The sequence below is a fragment of the Pituophis catenifer genome, unplaced genomic scaffold (assembly GCF_029215685.1).
Source record: "Pituophis catenifer annectens isolate HBS135680 unplaced genomic scaffold, rPitCat1.0.hap2 SCAF_6, whole genome shotgun sequence".
Classification (NCBI taxonomy): Eukaryota; Metazoa; Chordata; class Lepidosauria; order Squamata; family Colubridae; genus Pituophis; species Pituophis catenifer.
The window spans coordinates 76,690,067-76,709,407 of record NW_027256886.1 but is presented as its reverse complement, the minus strand read 5'-3'; the positions used below and the strand labels follow the sequence as shown (position 1 = coordinate 76,709,407).

Sequence of the window (19,341 nt, the reverse complement as noted above, 5' to 3'; positions counted from 1 at the left end):
TGATGGCAGATGGGATTCTGCCGAAACGTCGCTTCTACCCTTTTAGGGATATATCCACAATTACACGGGAAGAAACCCAAAATATTAACTATACACACACACACACATATATATATATATATATATATATATATATGCATATTCTTTCTAGCCAGGTTCCACCTATGTAAGCTAAGTTGTTCTTCAGCCCTAGTTCTGTGAAATCTCATTCAACTAGGGCTGAAGAACAACTTAGCTTACATAGGTGGAACCTGGCTAGAAAGAATATGCACATAAAAGCCTATGAAAAAAGAAAAAGACATATATATATATATATATATATATATATATATATATATATATATATATATATATATATGTATGTATATGTATATGTGTGATATTTTTGCAATCAGGGTTTTTTCCTATGTTGAAAATATCACACATTTATACCTATGAATTAAAAGAAATATATATATATATATATATATATATATATATATATATATATATATATACTGTATATACACCATATTTTTCAGAGAATAAGACACTTTCCCCCCCCTAAAGGAGAGTGAAAATTTGGGTGCATCTTATACACTGAATGTAGCCCCTGCTGGCCCCCACCATTTGGTCTCTGCCTCCCAGCAATTTACTTCCTTGCAGCAAGCAGCAAACATCCCGTTTCAGCTTCAGCACAGCCTGATTAGCACAAGCAGTCGGTTGCTGGTTGGATCAGCCTCCTGACCCTCAGCTGTTTCAGGCTGCAGGGATTGCCATTGCCTATTGCCGTGTGGGCATCCGCTGTTTGCTGCAAGGAGGCAAATTGCTGAGAGGCAAAAACATTTTTCTTGTGCTAATCAGGCTGTGCTGAAAATGAAACTAAAGCAGGCTGTTTGCTGCAAGGAGGAAAATTGCTGGGATGCAGAGGCAGTTTTTTTTTCTCTTGTTTTCCTCTCCAAAAAAGGTATAGTCCGAAAAATACGGTATATATACAGATAAGGGACTGGTATATGTCCTCAGCTTACAGCCAGGAGCTATGTTTGACATGGGACCCCGCAGTCCCACTGAGGGGAGGATACTGTGCCCCATTTATACAGAGAGTCCCGGCAGATGCTATGAGAGTGCAAATCCTATTTGGGATTGTCCATTGTTGATGTAGTTCAAAGTATGGCACCTTTTTTATGGGGTCATATGTGTCTTCCTTTGTCTGGGTGGGACCCATTTGGGTTTCCATTGGGAATCAATGTTAAAGTTGTTGGGCAGATGGTGAGTGAGTTGTTCATACTTTTTCTATATTTTTCTGAGAAGTGGTTTTCAACAGCACTCGATGTAGTAGTGGACTGCATAGAGTTGTATGCAAACAATCTGTAGTCAAGTAGGGAGTCTCAGTAAATTCCTAAGTTAACAGAAGTTGATGCAATTTTTACATGGAACAAAGTGAAGTGGGGAAAAAAATTCCAAAAGCAAAAATAAAAAAAATCAGAAAATTGTTATTATCTCCCAAAATAGGTGTTACAAGCTATGGACAGAAAGGATTTTCAAATGTATGCAGCTGTCCTATTTTCTTATTCTGAATATTTTAAACAGCCATAGTTAGATAATAAGCCTACATTCAAATTTGCATAAAAATTCTATGTTTAATTTTGCATCACGCAGTGGAAATGGTTAGGAGCCACTGCTTTAAATGCAATGCAAGTATTCAAAATTCAGATTCAATGCTTTGCATTGCAGTTCAGACTTCTCTTGTAGGGGTCGGAATCTTGGCTTGTAATCCAGGGGTGGGTTCTAAATTTTTTTACTACCGGTACTGTGGGCGTGGCTTATTTTGTGGGCGTGGCTTGGAGGTCATGTGACTAGGTGGGCGTGGCTAGCTGGTCAGAGTCATTTCTGGAAGGTCCTCGCACTTATGACCAGTCCTCGCACTTACGACCCAACTCATTTGTTTGCTTTTAACACTGATCAGCTGTAGGACGGCCCTTTGAAGTCCCGCGGCAAGAGTTTAAACAGTTTTTTTCCCTCTAGTCATCAGCTGGGACTCAGGAGGCAGCAATAGATTGGGGGTGGGACCAAATAAAAGGTAAGAATAACGTGAGTGTGGGGGTGGGAGGGCGGGGGGGGGGGAAGAACCGGTTCGGTGACGTCATATCGTCACTGCTACCAGCTCGGCCGAACCGGGAGGTTCCACTGTTGTAATCCAATGTGGACGTACAGAAATGAAATCTACTGAATCCCGTGAAACCTACTTCTGAGCAGTTGGGTATGGATCAGGGGTGGTATTCATTTACCTTCGCTACAAGTTCGCCAATGTGAGCGCACACGTTATCTCCACCCATACACAGGGCCTTCCGTGCATGCACAGAGCGTCAAAAATGGGATGTGATGACGTCCCGACAGGTGGGTGGAGCCTCCCGCAGCCGCAGCTATTGGTTCGCCCGAACCGGTTAGAACCGGCTGAATACCACCACTGGTATGGACCTCTGCTATGCAATAATAATGCTGAAAATGAGTTCCTGCTATCTGCTGGCAGCACAAGTGCCTCTAGAACAGAGGTCTTCAAACTCGGCAGGTTTAAGACTTGTGGACTACAACTCCCAGAATTCTCCAGCCAGCCTAGCTTGCTGGAGAATTCTGGGAGTTGAAGTCCACAAGTCTTAAAGTTGCCAAGTTTGGGGACCCCTGATCTAGAAGCAGAGATGGGTCGCAAATGACATTCTGCCACTAAAAGATTTGGAATTGCAGGTAGGGCTCGACTCACAAACAATTTGTTTAACAACTGTTCAAAGTTATGACAGTCCTCAAAAAAGTAACTCACGACTGCTCCTCACCTTTTATGACCATCGCAGCATAATTACATGTTAAAAATTCAGACACTTGGTAACTAGCCTGTATTTACAACGGTTGCACCATCCTGGAATCATGGGATCGCCAATGACGATCTTCCCAGCCAGTTCCCAACAAGGAAAATCAAGGGGTGAAGCAAGATTTGCTTAACAATTGTTTGATTTGCTTAATGACCCACAGCAAGAAAAAAATGACTACGTAGCGTAACGATAGAAGTTCTGGTCCCAATTGTGCCACAACTTTCCACAAGATGGCGGTGCATTCACATGCAGTGGCCCTGGGCTCCCGATACTGGTATGTGGTGCTTGGAATAATGTGTGTATGGATGTGTATCAGAGGTAGGTTTCAACAGGTTCTGAAAGGTTCTGGAGAACCGGTAGCGGAAATTCTGAGTAGTTCAGAGAACCAGTAGTAAAAATTCTGACTGGCCCCGCCCTCATCTAGTCTTTGCCTCCCAGGTCCCAGCTGATTGGGAGGAAATGGGGATTTTGCAGTAACCTTCCCCTGGAGTGTGGTGGGAATGGAGATTTTACAGTATCCTTTCCCTGCCACGCCCGCCAAGCCACGCCCATCAAACCATGCCACGCCCACAGAACCAGTAGTAAAATATTTTGAAACCCACTACTGATGTGTATGCAGTGTAATGCAAGGGGCAAACTTTGCCTACACCCGCGCAGAGCTGCTAAACATCGAGCTCGTAAATCAATCTGAAATTACCAGCGATGATGGACTGCACGGCCGGCGCAATGTGTAACATGTTCACACTGGTGCAATAGGACTGGGTGTTTTGTTAATATGATTTATCGGGTTAGGGATTTTCTGTCTTCACTGTGAGTTGTATTGTGTTGGGGGGGTGCACTGAGGGAGCTCAACCAATCTCATTGTACATATGTTGTGCACTGACAATAAACATTTGAATCTGAATTGAATTGAATTTGACAACTCTAGGGCTGCCTGTAATTTCAACTATTTAGAACTGAGAGGGAAGAAAATGGCTTGAACCAGTTAAATAATCAGATTGGAGTTATATAAACTATGAATTAGCCCAAATAATTTTAATAGTATTAGAGAATAACTATGGAGTAACTAAATCAAAATAAAATATTTTGGAAGTAATAAACTACAGAGCGAAATGTTGATTGATTTTGTAAAAATTCTAAGAGAAAAGGGAAATAAATTTTTGATAAGATTTGGATATTAGTTGTGATCAAGAAGAGGTGAAATATAGATTTGGTGTAATGGGTCTTAAATTGAGAAATGTATATGAAATATTGATTGTTAAAATGATAGAGATTTAGAATGGTGTTTATAGTCTAAAATGTTGGGCAAAATAATTGAATGATAAATGTTTAGAATAAGATTTTTTTTCTTTTTTCTTCTTTTTTTTTTTAAAAAAAGATGTAATTGGATAAAAATGGGAACAAAATTGATTTGTGGGAATCTTAATAATTGTACTTATTATATGACGGAACAAGCACCTGCTCTAAAAAGATGTATTTTATGTTTTGAAAATTTTTTTGAGAAAATGGCTTGCATGGTCTTTTGTCATCCCCATTAGTTTTGCGTAAAATGTCAATGCATACAATTGTTAGTGCTGCCTGATCTTTAACCCTATTGTCTTGCAGGAGAAAAGGATGAGCGCAAAGGATTCAGCAAACAAGACCCTGTCAAGTACAGGTGTCCCTGAATTCCTCAATGCAACCACCGAGCTGGCTCTCTTGAGCTCACAGCCAACTGAGCAGAACCTGGATTCCTTGCCTTTCATCATTGCCCTCATCTGTATTTTTCTCCTCCTGACCATCGGTCTCCTTTTTGTCACTTTATGCAAACCAGCAGCACTCGATCCGTCTTTCCACAGGCCACACGAGTGCATGCCTTATCATTTTGAAGACGCCAGTGAACCACAGCTTAAGCTCTGGAAACGCCTGGGTTCCTTAAGACAATCCATATGCAGTGTAAAGCGCACCCAGCCCGTTTCCCGCGGACGTGAAACTTGGCCAAGAAAAGGGCCTATTAACCAGGACTGGAATATCATGGAATCTACTGCAATGTGAATGAAGCTCCTGTGTGGGGGGGGGGGGAATGTTCCTTCTTGACAGGCCTTCAAAAACTGTTTGTAATGTCGGTTAACCTACAACCTTTTGGAAAATCAAGGATGGAAGTAAGGAGAAATCAGCGCGACTTCACATACCTCGACTGGTATTCGCCAGAATTTTGGGAGTTGAAGTTCACAGGTCTTAAAATTGCCAAGGTTGGACACACCTGGTGTAGACTTTCATGCATCTGAACATATGCAGTGAGATCACCAGGAAAGGCCCATCCCACAGCTGCATCACAATACAGACATATAAATGATGGGTTGTATAATGATGTCTCTGCAGTGGGGTGGGAAGGGCGGCCACCATAACTTAGCCCTACTTGGTGCATTTGCCAGTGTTTGCTAATTATTTTCTGGGGCTTGTGTGTTGGGATAAGCAACCCCTGACCATTTGCAAGAAGTGTGTGACTACATTCTTCACTGTAGCTGGGGATGTTCCTCAGCTGCCTCTGATATGCCAAGACTCATGGCTGCCTTCCCTCATCAGGTATGGCTGTTTCCTTGCTGGGATTCTTTTGATTTCTTTTTCATTCTCTCCCCATCCTTTTTTAAAGGTCTTGCTCTCCAAAAATGGTATGGGAAGGGTCCTTAAAGGGAAACAGCCGAGGGAAAAGTATGGGTAATTCCATTTGCTGCCAACTTTCCTTCCAAAACCCATTACCAGGGAGCAAAGGCAGGGGTGAAATCCAGCAGGTTCTAGAGAACCGGTAGCGGAAATTTTGAGTACCAGCAAATACCACCTCTGGCTGGCCCCAGAGTGGGGTGGGAATGAAGATTTTGCAATATCCTTCCCCCAGAAATGGGGATTTTGCAGTATCCTTCCCCCAGGAATGGGGTGGGAATGGAGATTTTGCAGTATCCTTCCCCTGCCATGCCCACCAAGCCATGCCCACCAAGCCCATCCACACCACGCCCAAGCCACGCCCATAGAACCAGTAGTAAAAAAATGTGGATTTCACCACTGAGCAAAGGGCTTCAATTTTCTGAATCCCTCTGCTGTCATATAATATTGTAATTATCCAGATTTTTGCAGCTCAGTTCTGGTAGCCCAGCATTAAACATTCAGTCAAGATGGGCATGATTACAGCCAAGTTAAGTGCATGGAAACATCCATGGAGTTTTCTTGGCAACAGCTGAACTGGCAACTGTTCAAAGGTAGGTTTTTTTATTGCCTCTTCCAATAGCTTCTTTCCCTCCTCCCTCCTTCCTTTCCTCCCTATATTCTGCTGCTCTTGGATTTCCTTTAGGTCTCCCAACCAAATAAAATCCCCCTTTTAAGTGCATTGTGTTTATTAGAGCTTCCTAAGGATCTAAGCCACATTGGCACATGTTGTTGGTTAGAACAGAGTTATCTGCAAGCATATGGTACTTTATTATTAATTGAACCTTATTCTAATCTCAGAGCTCAGCTAACGGAATTCGCAGTTGTACTTAGGGTCAAATTATTATCCCTGCCCCACCTGAAATTCACCCCTTTTGTGGCAACAAAGGCATTTGTATTTCAAGGAGGGCTGCTATAGTCAAAGCCTTACTGAGCGTTACTGGAAATGACTTTATGTGTATTATTAATATTAGATGTACTACAGGTGTTTATTATGTTAATATCTACAATTATGATCAGCTTTTATATATATATTTACTTTTAGTGTTGTGTTTGTTCTTGGTTTTAACTGATTTTATGACTGTTTGCCACCAGAGTCATTTGTCTGAGATGGGTGGCTGTAGAAATTGATTGACTGACTGACTGACTGGTTGAATGAATGAATAAATGAATGAGTCTATGAATACATGCATACATGCAAAAATGTTCATATCGTGTTTCCCCAAAAATATGACTAGGGTTGCCAAGTCTGCTTCCAAAAAATAGCGGACAAGCGGGGGGGGGGGGAAGGGGGGGTGTTAAGTAGTAAAAAAAAAAATTACAATTAAATTATATATTTTCTTACAAACATTTTAACACGTATTAAAATAATCACTTCAAAACTTTACTTAAAATTCAAAACATCAAATATATTATAATAATATGTAAAATATTAAATTACATTTTACTTTGCTGTCGTGTGTATTTTTTATTTGACTGTGCAGCTTTGATCAATTCTTTGTGTTTAAGGAATAATTCTTTAATTTCAGTACAACGTTGAGAAATATTAAAAAATATATAATCATAAAGCTTTTGAATAAAAAAAATGTCCACTATTTTGTGAAAAAAAATAGTGAACATAATGTGAAAAAAGCGGACTGTCCGCTCAAATAGTGGACACCTGGCAACCTTAAATATGACCCTGTCTTATATTTTTTTAAACCCTGAAATAAGTGCTTGGCCTTATTTTCGGGTATGTCTTATTACTTTGGGGAGCGTGGAGCAAAATGGGGCTCCTCTTGCCGTTTTACCTGATTTCCAGATCTGTCTCCCTAACCCTAACGAGAGGAAATGGCGGGGACCGGTTGCGCATGCGTTTAAATATTTTTGGAAAGGACTTATTTTGGGGGCAGGGGGGTATTTTAGCGCATGCGCTCTAAAGCCCGATTGGGCTTATTATCAGCGGATGTCTTATTTTAGGGGAAACAGGGTCGGTGCATACATACATTTTGGGGTTAAGGATAAAAGAGAAGGGTACGATTGTATTAGTATCAATATAATCTTACTGAAATGAAAGTGATAAGGTTACAAAAGCTGCAGCACCTAGCAATTTCTCTTTAGAACCTGCTTTCCAAAACTTGTAATTTTGTGTGTGTGTCTTTGTGTGTGTATGTTTGTTTGTATGTATGTATGTATGTATGTATGTATGTATGTATGTATGTATGCATTATGGTTTTATTGTGATGAGGCAGCACATCTCATTAGAGCTGAATCTGTAAAGGATCCATCCACAGAGTCATATTTTGAATTCTTATTGACCTGAGCACCAATCATTATGATTACGAGGGCCTAGTTAGGTTTTTCCTTGGTCCCTCCCACCTATGACTAACATGCATCCAGAAGACCAGTTGTGTACACATTTGGAATGCAAAGAGTTCCCCATAAGTCATTTTTTTCAAATCAAAAGAAGTTGTGGAATCAGCAATGGAAGGGAAAACTGCAAATGTTAAGATTTATCTTATATTAGCTCTGTACTGCATGATTCTCCCTCTCTCTCACCCACACCCACACCCACAGAACCTTAAGTCCTTCCAGCATAACTACACAATGATTTGACACCCTGATACACTCTATCAACCGGCTTTTTTCTAAACAGGTGTGTGCCAAAATGATTTGATTGTGCTCCCATCTTCTCTGTGTGCAATATAATAACACAATGCCACTGATATAAAACACCATGCCATAAACTCTTCTGTAATAATAAAGGATTCTAGTGCCCATTGGAGGAAATCGCTTTAACAAATAAGCAGCAAAGATTTTCACAAATACATTTGCAAATGCATTTAGACAGAGGAGGAGTTCTCGTGCTTCTAAGCTGAGATATAATTATTGTGAAGCGTATCATAATATGCTGGTACAACTGGAATCAATTAATAACAATATCGGATAGATGTAAATTGTTTAGGAGTTTCCCAAAATGCTTTTCATATTTTCAGTTGGTGTTCTGAATAACAACCTTCTAGGATTGGGCCAGGTTTATACTCCACTTTGTAAAGCCTGAGCCTGAAGAGAAATATTTTCTTAAAAGGATATGATAAGGGGAATGGAGGTAGTGATGGAATTTTCAAACTCAATGAAGAATTACTGAAATGGATGTATGTTTGCTTATTTGTATTCTATGCTGGTCTATGACCAAAATAATTTGATTGTTGTTGGGAGGTACACACACACACACACACACACACACAAATGTATGCATGCATACATGCTGTAGTGCTGACTTCAAATGAATGGGAGAATCAATACAAGATGAATTGTTCCCACCTCTCCTCCCAATAAAACTATGAGGGAAAAGTTACTGGACAAAATCCATCACGAATTGCCCCCTACAATGTACCATTTGGAACTAACTTAGTTCCAAATGGTACATTAACTCTACAAAGATGGCTATTCATATCTAGGAAATATTATTTCTATTTTTCTCAAGCTTGGCAACTTTGTGATGTGTGGACTTCAAGTCTCAGAATTCCCTAGCCACATACTTTAAATTTGCCAAAGTTAATAATAATATACACTAAACAGGCCCAAAGACCACTTCGAGCTTAGATTTAAAGGTAGTTCTTACATTGTGGTGGCCCAGTGGTTAAAATGCAGTATTGCAGGCTAACTCTGCCCACTGCCAGGAGTTTGATCCTGACAGGGCTCATGGTTGACTCAGCTTTCCAGGTTGGTAAAATGAGGACCCATATTACTGTTGGCAGTAATATGCTGATATTATAAACCACTCAGAGAGTGCTGTAAAGCATTGTAGGGTGGTATCTACTGTAAGGAGCCTTGGTAGTACAGTGGTTTAATGCATCCTGTTATTAACACAGCTGCCTGCAATTTCTGCAGGTTCGAATCTTACCAGGCTCAAGGTTGACTCAGCCTTCCATCCTTTCTAAGGTAGGTTAAATGAGGACCCAGTTTGTGGGGGCAATAAGCTGACTTTGTATAAATACACAAAAGTATGAAGGCTATTGCTTAACGCATTGTAAGGCGCCCTGAGTCTCCGGAGAAGGGCGGCATATAAATCAAATTAAAAAAAAAAAAAAAAGTGCTATTGCTAAGTGCTCTTGCTATCATAAAGGCAGACATGTAAGAATTGCCTTTAAATCTGACCTAAAAGTGATCTTTGTGCCTCTTTAATGTATTAATAGTATGTACTATAATTCTATATATTGCTTATATATAGAAATATATACATTAATAAATGGCAATTCCTCACATGAACCAAAGAAGAATGCCAAGTCCAGAATATTAATAGTTTATATTGCCAGTCACTTAAAAGGATTCATGACATAGATGGCAAAACACAAGCTTAATCCAAAGGCCTCCCTTGGCTCAGCTATAAAATTGATTTTGAACTAAAAAGGTTATTGGATTTTCTGTTTCTTGAATTTGACTTGTGAGAATGTTTTTGTGTTCACGTTATAATACTTTTGACTTTCCTTTCATTTTTGCTAGAAAAGCAATATTTCCAATTTATTACAGAGAATTTCATGGGAGATCCCCTATAGGCACTCTTTCTCTCTTTCTTTTGGAAGTGTATCCATTGCCTGAACCGCGAGATGGATGGCAAAAAAAAAATTGACCAATCAATCAATCAATCTTCCTATAATGTTTCAGAAGATTTGGCTACTTGGTTCAATTTAGTTTCCAACTATACGATTCTCCATCAGAAACTGTCATATACTGAGATGGCACCATGTACACAAAACCAGTTTTGAAGCACTGATGTCATTCTTAAACCAGACAATATTTTGAAATGTTGACCATTTTAATTTTGAGAACAAAAAGAGATTGATCAATATTCTGAAATAGCCAACTTGCAAGTTTTATTTGGGGATGGAAAAAAGCACCTTGTAGTTCCTGAAAATCAGCAATGTGGTATCTTAAATATTCTTTTTATATAAAAAAAAGCCTTTCAAGTTCTTCATACACAAGTTTTTACGTGTTCTGTAGCAGTTTTAGCACCAGACATGGTTCAATGCAGGGGTGAAATCTACTTACCTTCCCTACTGGTTTGGAAGTGCATGCGCCCCGTGCGCGCTCGCTTCGCTCACCCGTGCATGTCACATGCACGCGCGGACCCTCTGCGCATGCGCAAACCCTTCTGTGCATGCGCAGAGGGAATAAAACAGGTTACTTCCCGGTTAAAACCAGGAAGTAATGATGACTGGGCGGGTGGGCAGAGCCTCGCGTTGCCGTTGCTACCGGTTCTCTGAACCACCCACCGCCATCGCTACCGGTTCAGTTGAACCAGTCCAAATCGGTAGCATTTCACCCTGGTTCAATGTTTTGATACAATGTTTATTCCAGACAACTAAAGCCTTCAGTATATTATCCCAAATATTCCAGGTTTCAACCCCCGCTGTAGAAAAAAAATTCTATGTGACAGGAACCCAGCGATGCAATTTTATTATTTCTTCCCCTGATTAGAAAAGAGAATTCAAGAAAAACAGGCCTAGCTCAAAGCACTACCTCTTTCAGGAGAAATGTTTGGTTTGAAGAGAAACTGAAAATACCACAGAAACTCTGTGAATATATGCATTCATTCTGTTAAAGGTTCATTTCAAAGAGAGAAACAGAAAGGGGAAAAAAATGAGATGTGAAATCTTTCCCCCCCAGTTTTCCCCTCCTTAAAGCTGCTTTGTATGCATAGTCAGAGATAAATCCAGACAGCCAATATCTTCCTGAAAGCAGATTTGTTTAGGACAGGGGTCTCCAAACTTGGCAACTTTAAGACTTGTGGACTTTAACTCCCAGAATTCCTCAGCCAGCTTTGCTTTGCTGGCTGAGGAATTCTGGGAATTGAAGTCCACAAGTCTTAAAGTTGCCAAGTTTGGAGACCCCTGGTTTAGGAGAACTTGACTTACACTCAAAACCTAGCTCTGAGACACTGCTTGATTCAAGGTAGCCCATGAACTAGTTCAGGGATGCATTTAATTTCTGAATAGAACAGAAAATAATTAATGTGTTCTATGTTTCTGCAACTTAGGGCTTCTAATACTGTAACGCTGTTAACTTCGGTGCCTGGGTCCCAGCTATTGGACTGGACCTTTCTTTCTGGCATTATTAAAGTCAATTCTAGATCTCCTGGCTGCTAATGCCTCTAAATCATTACCTACGCTTAAGAGTTTCCAATGATAGAAGAAATGAGTGATTGCTAATTGCAACGGAGTTCATGCAATGGCACATATCTGAGACAGAGGCCTTGGCTAACGTTAACACCATCTAGCTGATTTGAGCTCTTTTGATATGATTATAGCTAACAGCCTCGACTGCGGTGAGACGAAGCTGTTGCTTCCCATTTGTCCTCCCTCCCCTCCTTCTCTTTGTGCACCGAATCTTATTGAATCTTATTTAGCTGCATACCTGTACAACGCTGCTGTAATCGGGAATGTCTTCTGGCACAGTAGCTTCGTAACTGCTCTGGAGAAAGATGGGTCGGTTGTCATTAACATCCAGCACTGTGATGTGAACAGTTGCAGTGCCAGTCCTTCTTTTCCCCGTTGGGCCATTATCTGTGAGAACAAAAACACAGGGTCTGGGTCATCTCCTAACGTTCAGAAGAAAAGCTTTGCCGGTTCCACTGACTGCGTAATGATCAATCATGGGAAATTCTAAAGAAAATAAGGGTGAAATGCTTCATATCTTTCTGCCTACCATCTTCATTTAAAATAATGTCTGAGCCATTACTTTCTCAGAGTTGTCAAGAGTCCTAGCAATGAACCTTTCTAGGTAGGTAGGTACTTACTTGGGATTGGACTAAACTTTTATGTCTACAACAGTGTTTCTCCATCTTGGCAACTTTATGACGTGAGGACATCAACATCACATCTTAACGGTTGCCAAGGTTGAGAAAAAACACTGGTCTATGAACTCCAGGAAAGCTTTAAGTCTGGTTGGAATGTCAGCGAACAACAATAATACCAGGGATAGAGAACAAAGATAACACAGGATGAAGATGGTATCTAATAAACATTGCAGCTCTTGTTTAATTTGTATTAGATTATATTTGAAGTACTGTTGTTAGATTACTTCTAATTCCTCTTAATCTAAGAGGTATCATTAGACCAGGTTTGATATTGTACAATGCAATAACCACTTCTTTGAGTTCTTATAAACTAATGCTTGTGTCATCAAGACATGGTTTCTGGCAACTCGTTAGCCTTTTTTTTTTTTCAACTGTTTCTGATTTTTGGAATGCAAGATCTCAGTTTTATCACGATTTTGGTTACGTTTTTATATCTTACTTGATGGAAGACATTTTACATTTTGTGCAGTATACTTTATAAGCCACTGAATGTCCTTGCCACATGTTTATTGTATAACAATCTGGTGCTCAAGAAGGGTAAACATGGTTGAATGAATTTTCCCCTGCAAAAATTACTGCATTCTGAATTTTATAAAATATTTCATAAATATGTGTTATCCTATATCATCTACCTATCCCATCACAGATATTAAAATAAATGCTTAATTCTTATGATTGTCATTCCCCGCCCCCCCCCCCCACTAATCTACATTCAAACTTAGTGTGTGGCAGGAGTTCACTTATATTTCAGCCCACAATATGCTAAAGAATACAAGTTCATAAAACAGAAACTACACCTTGTAAAAATCCACAAAGGACCTGTCCAATGGCAAAAAAATATTGGTCAAAGATAAAAAGGTGGTTAGAAGAGATGACAGCACAACAAATAGATCTAAAACCAGAACTATTCTTATTAGGTATACTACCTGGGAAATACAATAAAAGAATCACATACTTAATGTTATAAGTAATAACAGCAGCTAGAATCACATATGCACAAAATTGGAAAAATGAAAGATGAAAAGGTAATAAAGAAAATATTAGAATGTGCCTAATTGGACAGGTTAACGATGGAACTTAGAGATAAAGAGGAATCTGAGTATTACTCAACATGGGACTTATTGTACAAATGATTAGATAACAGGTGCAGAGATTAGTAACTTAATAATGAAAGAAGATCAATAAAATAGAAATAGATACAGTTATATATATATATATATATATATATATATATATATATATATATATATATATATATATATATATATATATATAGTTAGTGCAAAATGACTACTGGCATAAGCCTGATGATGGCAGATGGGATTCTGCCGAAACGTCGCTTCTACCCTTTTAGGGATATATCCACAATTACACGGGAAGAAACCCGAAATATTAACTATACACACATACATACCCGTGAAAACTTACATAAACATATATATATTAGAATATATACCATAAGCAATAGTACTATCGGACTGTATGTGATTATAGATTAAAACATATAGAGTGATAAATGTATAGAGTATTATGGTACAACTATGAAAATAATGGTTATAACTATGACGTACAACATTTTGTATTTAAAAGAAACTATTGTATGACTACGAGAATAATGGTTACACTTAGAATGTATAATACTATCTATACTTAAAAAGGACTTGATACAGCCAGTACACTGCTGTTGCAAAAACTGGAAATGTGATGTATAATAAAGGAAAATGTATAATAAAAATATTTTTTTAAAAAAAGTGGAAGTCCATAAAGAGGTTCCTTTCCAGAAGAATAGATAAAAATTCATGGCTCATCCAGGATAAGATCAGTAAAAGCCAATTTTTCTCTTTCTGAAAACTTCAGGTGGGAAAACTATACTATAAATTTGCAAATTAGGTCCTTTAGACAAATTCCTTACCCCAAAAGCTGAAATATGAATTCTTGAGAGAAGGATGAAGAATAGACATGCTTACCAATGGCTTCTAGGATAAGGCTGTAGAATGGCATGGTTTCTCTGTCCAGGTTGACAACCGTTCTAACTATACCATCTCTAAAGCCAACACTGAATTTTCCATCCTGGTTCCCACCTGCAAGGAAAAACAGAAAGAAGAAAAGGATGACATATTTAGATCTACAGAAGCATACACCCATATGCATTTTATTTGGAATTATGAACTGTGGAACTAAGAAACTGAGATATTGACATGCAACAGGGTTTCTCCATGCGTATGCTTACAACTGTAGAATTGATACTTCACCGCCTATAAATAGGACTGAAAAATATCCAGGATTGGTGCCCTCAACCAACTTCATGTGAGTTGGCTTCAGTTTTCAAATTTTCAGCCTTCTGTCTTTCTGCCCTACAGCCTGTCCTTTGCAACAAGAAATTGTTCTGAAGCATTCTGCAATATCTACCCTTGTGCATAAAATTATGAAATATTTGCCTAAGAAATACAAAGTCATTTAATGGTGAATTATGTGGAAAAATAAAATGAACTCCCAAACCATTTTCAAGCTAATACTAATAGGTACATGATATGGAAAGAAAATTCAGCCTGTAAGCTAACTTCTATAGCCTAAATTAGGAGGAATCTCATTTTAAATAATGCATCTCAAAATGAATTGTTTTAGTTAGACAGAAGTGAAACTGCAGATTTATTGTATTAAACAAATTTAAATTGTCACGGGTCAGGAACTGTCATGGAAATTACATTCTATTGAAATCAAATCATAGACCCATTTAATCCACGAGTACGGATATTAATTCTAATTCACAGGAGGAATTTCTGAAGCCTTCCTGGAAAAGCTATAGACCAAATCTGGGTATTGCAGATGCTCTATCTCGTGCCTTTTCCCCTTTTCATCCAAATTAACCCTCTTGATCCCTGAAATTACACAATAAGTGAAAAATGTGACAAAAATTCTAAGTGTCATTTGGGGGTCTGGGCAGTAGAGGGCAAAACCAGACAATATTTCAAGACTTTGGAAAACAGTACATTTATCATTTCAGAGTTCTATTGTAAAATCCCATCGACCATGCAAGCAGAGATAGTCCACCTCACAGCGAGAACCAACTAAAGAATATTTATTCAATTAAAAGTATGTATTTTTATGTCTCGCTGATTTAAACAAAAGAGAGGTGACAGACGAAGCCAACTTTTGATCACCAAGGAGCCACGTCCAAATGCTCCTTTGGTGTCAAGCACCAGCCGATTCTTCAAAGGTTTAGTAACTATTTTCTGCTGTTCAAGAATGGTGGGAACAAGCTGGGATTATCAATTAACATTGCAGGTGGCAACTTTAGTTTGGGGGATCAAATTTGGGCAGAGTAGAACTACATTCTTAAATCTCTTCCACAAAAAGCACTGGGGCTTAAAACTTCTTTTAGAGTATGTCTTATTAAATGTCTTATTAAAGAGCCTTGGTACTACAGTGGTTTAAAGCACCCTGTTATTAACACAGCTGCCTGCAATTTACTGCTGGTTCGAATCTCTCCAAGGCTCAAGGTTGACTCAGCCTTCCATCCTTTCTAAGGTAGGTTAAATGAGGACCCAGTTTGTGGGGGCAATAAGCTGACTTTGTATAAAATATACAAAAGTATGAAGGCTATTGCTGAGCACATTGTAAGCCGCCCTGAGTCTCCGGAGAAGGGCGGCATATAAATCAAATTAAAAAAAAAAATGTGAAACAAATAATCTTTTTTAATGTACATTATGCAGTATGCGGAATAGATAAGATCTTTGCAGAAAGTGGTTTCGCTTAATAGCTCAGATCCTATAACACCTGAGTTATTATTCTAAATGGCATTATAAAATTACAAATTAAAATATAGGCACAAGATGAAATTGGGCACAGTTGATAGAAAAACTCCTTTATTATTATTATTATTCACTATCCAAAAGGTTAAGAGGCTGTGCATCTTTCAGAGAGATGCAGTGTGTTGCATTCTTTTTTTTAAAGAAAAATATTTTCAAATTTTTAAAATGTAGAAAGTCATGGCCAATCAAAACTATTTCATACATTCTGCAATGGGAATCACGTAAATCTGAAAGAAAGAAAAAAAACAACCCAGGCCTAAAATCAAACGTGATCTTCTGTAAGAATGCATGTTTATAATGGAACTTTAGGTCTTTTCAGCGTGTACATCTGAATTTAACATACCTGGCTACACTTGAACAAACACCGCAAATGGATTCAGCCACAATGCCTTTTTTCAAACTGTCATATTCACATTCAGCAGACATAAGGCAGCTGATGACTCTTTCAGTCTGATGAGGCATAGATAATTCTCAGGAGCAAACAACCCAAAACAGTTCTGCTATCATTTGCAAAACATTATAGGAAAATGTATGCAAATCTCCATGCAAATTAGCCTTGGAAATGGCACGATGAAAGCCTCCCCTCGCTGAGAGAGATTTACTTCCCCTACTGCTTTGCACCAATGCTCTCACAGTTCTGGTGGGTAAGGAAACAGACCATTGTCCATGGAAGATGTTGTCTCCGCTGTCATGTTACAAGAGAGGAGATGGATTGGCAGAAGCTCCACTTTTGCAAGAAAAGAATCAGTGGATGGTTCTCTTGGAAAGAAATGAAGGCATGTATCTGAGGGGGAACATGTCCCTACAATCAACTCCCTTTGCATGGCCTGTTAAGAAGGGACTGTATAATTTCATACATCTCTCTCTTTAACTGAATGTGTGTTTTCCTGTTTACATTCTTTTTCCCCATCTTGGATCTTTGTAAACCTAATAAACATTTTTAAAACAGACTGAATAACTTGTCAGCACCACACTCCAAACCTTTGGGAGGTGGCCAGAAATAAATCTGAAAGAAAAATAGCAATAAAGGCAGAACTATTATTGTGGCTTCTTATTATTGTGTCACCGATGAACCAGGTGGCTTCTAAACCCTGAAAATGGTGGAAGCTCATACCTGTGATGAAATAACTAAGTTCAGCATTAAGGCCCATATCGGTGTCAGTACAATTCAGACGGACCACTTTGAAGTCACGTGGCACATTTTCCAGAAGCGACACATTGTAGACAGCTGGGAAGAAGGTAGGGTTTTCATCATTCACATCTAAAACTATAAGAGAGAATTGGATCAAACTTCATTCTGGGGAACAATAAAAGCATTATTTGGACTTCCTTAAAGAACCTACAAACAACCATACAGTCAGGGGTGGGATTCAGCCGGTTCGGGTGAATCGGATGCTAATTTTAAATCTGGTTCACCGAATCAATAGTTGCAAGGACTGGCTGGCCCCGCCCACCTTGCCCCTCCCAAGAGTCTCTTATGCGGCCCGTTTTGGATGCCAGGTAAGTGCAGGGCCCGCCTAGAGGCTCTGAGAGAGCGAAAAACGGGTCTATCGGAAGTCCAGAAATGGGCCTGTTTCCAGCCTCTGGAGGGCCTCTGGAGCCTGAGGGAGGCCGTTTTCGCCCTCCCAGAGGCTCAAGGAAAGCCTCTGGAGCCTGGGGAGGGTGAAAAATGGGCCTACTGGAAGTACTGGACATCCAGAAATGGGCCCGTTTCTGGCCTCTGGAGGGCCTCCGGAGCCCAGGGGAGGCAGTTTTCGCCCTCCCAGAGGCTTGAGGAAAGCGAAAAAGCCCCCCCACCTCCATGGTGCAGGGGGCCGAGTAGGCCATGCCCACCCAGCAACCAGGCAGAGAACCGGTTGCTAACATTTTTTAATCCCACCCCTGCCAGTAATTACTGCCGGTTACTTTATTAGGTAGGTATGTCTTTATTATTTATTTATGGTAAAAGACCAGGAAATTGGCTACAACAACATATAAAAACAAGCTAAATTAAAGGAAGAACAGATGTATTGACTTATAGCTCCCAAAATTCCCCAGGTAGCACACATCTTAAAGTTGCTAGGTTTGAAAAACACTCAGCTAGAGAGTTGAAAGGTAAAAGAAGAGGGAATGTACTGAGATAGATTGCAGTCTTTTAGGCCATTAAACTGTTTGGCTGCACTAGAATTTCTGGAGTGTGAGAATTTGAGCTAGAGAGAAATGAGAAGTAAGTTGGAAAAAATACAGTGATAACACAGGAAAACATAATAAACATTTATGTTTATATTAGTAATATTAACTCAGATGGAAAATGATATACTGTATATGACTATAATATGATATATGATATATATTATTCCAGATGTTGGAGACAGTTTGGTGTAGTGGTTTTGATGCTGGACTAGGAAATGGGAGACTAAGTCCATCCTTAAGCATAGAAGTTGGCTGGGTAAGTTTGGGCCAGTTACTCTCTCTCAGCCCAACCCATAATTCAAGGTGATTACCCTGGGGAAAATAGAAAGAGGAAACATTATATATACTACCTTGAGTTGCAAAAAACAAAGGAAAGATGGAAATTTAATCCGTCAATACAAACAATTTCTTCCTTTCTGGAATGGTCTGGAGCAGAGATCTTCAAACTTGGCAGCTTTAAGACTTGTAGACTTTAAGACTTGTGGACTTCAACTCCCAGAATTCTCCAGCCAGCTATGCATAGCTGGCTGGAGAATTCTGGGAGCTGAAATCCACAAGTCTTAAAGCTGCCAAGTTTGAAGACCTCTGGTCCAGAGCAACCTCATGCCAACATTTATATTGGTGTTTCTCAACCTAAGCAATTTTAAAATATGTGGACTTCAGCTCCCAGAATTCCCCAACCAGCATGAAGTCCACATATCTTAAAGTTGCCACGTTTGTGAAACGCTGAATTGTATGATTTTGTTATTCATATCCAGGCTAACTCAGGATACAGGGCACATTTCGTTTCTCCAAGTCTGGCCTTATTTGAGCCAACTGAGAAAGACACCAACCCACAGATGATGCTCTACCAACCCAACTATTGCACAGAACATGATTTAGAGCTATTAAAACAAAAAAGAAATCCCTGTGCAAACTTTGGGGAACCACCCTCCCCACTCACTCATGCATATTTAAAATATAATATAGTCGTGCTATTGAGCCAGCCTTCAAAATG

At 39.3% G+C, this 19,341-nt stretch overlaps 1 protein-coding gene across 1 annotated transcript in view; it reads right to left on the bottom strand.

The window, feature by feature from the left end:
* The window catches only part of CDH23 (cadherin related 23), a 639,510-nt gene that overhangs the window by 164,596 nt on the left and 455,573 nt on the right, over positions 1–19,341 (bottom strand). The window contains exons 25-27 of the mRNA XM_070946306.1: positions 17,287–17,439; positions 14,328–14,441; positions 11,919–12,067 (exon numbers count right to left, since the gene is read on the bottom strand). Of these exons, the coding sequence (XP_070802407.1) occupies positions 11,919–12,067; positions 14,328–14,441; positions 17,287–17,439 (416 nt within the window). The remainder of the gene's footprint in view (positions 1–11,918; positions 12,068–14,327; positions 14,442–17,286; positions 17,440–19,341) is intronic.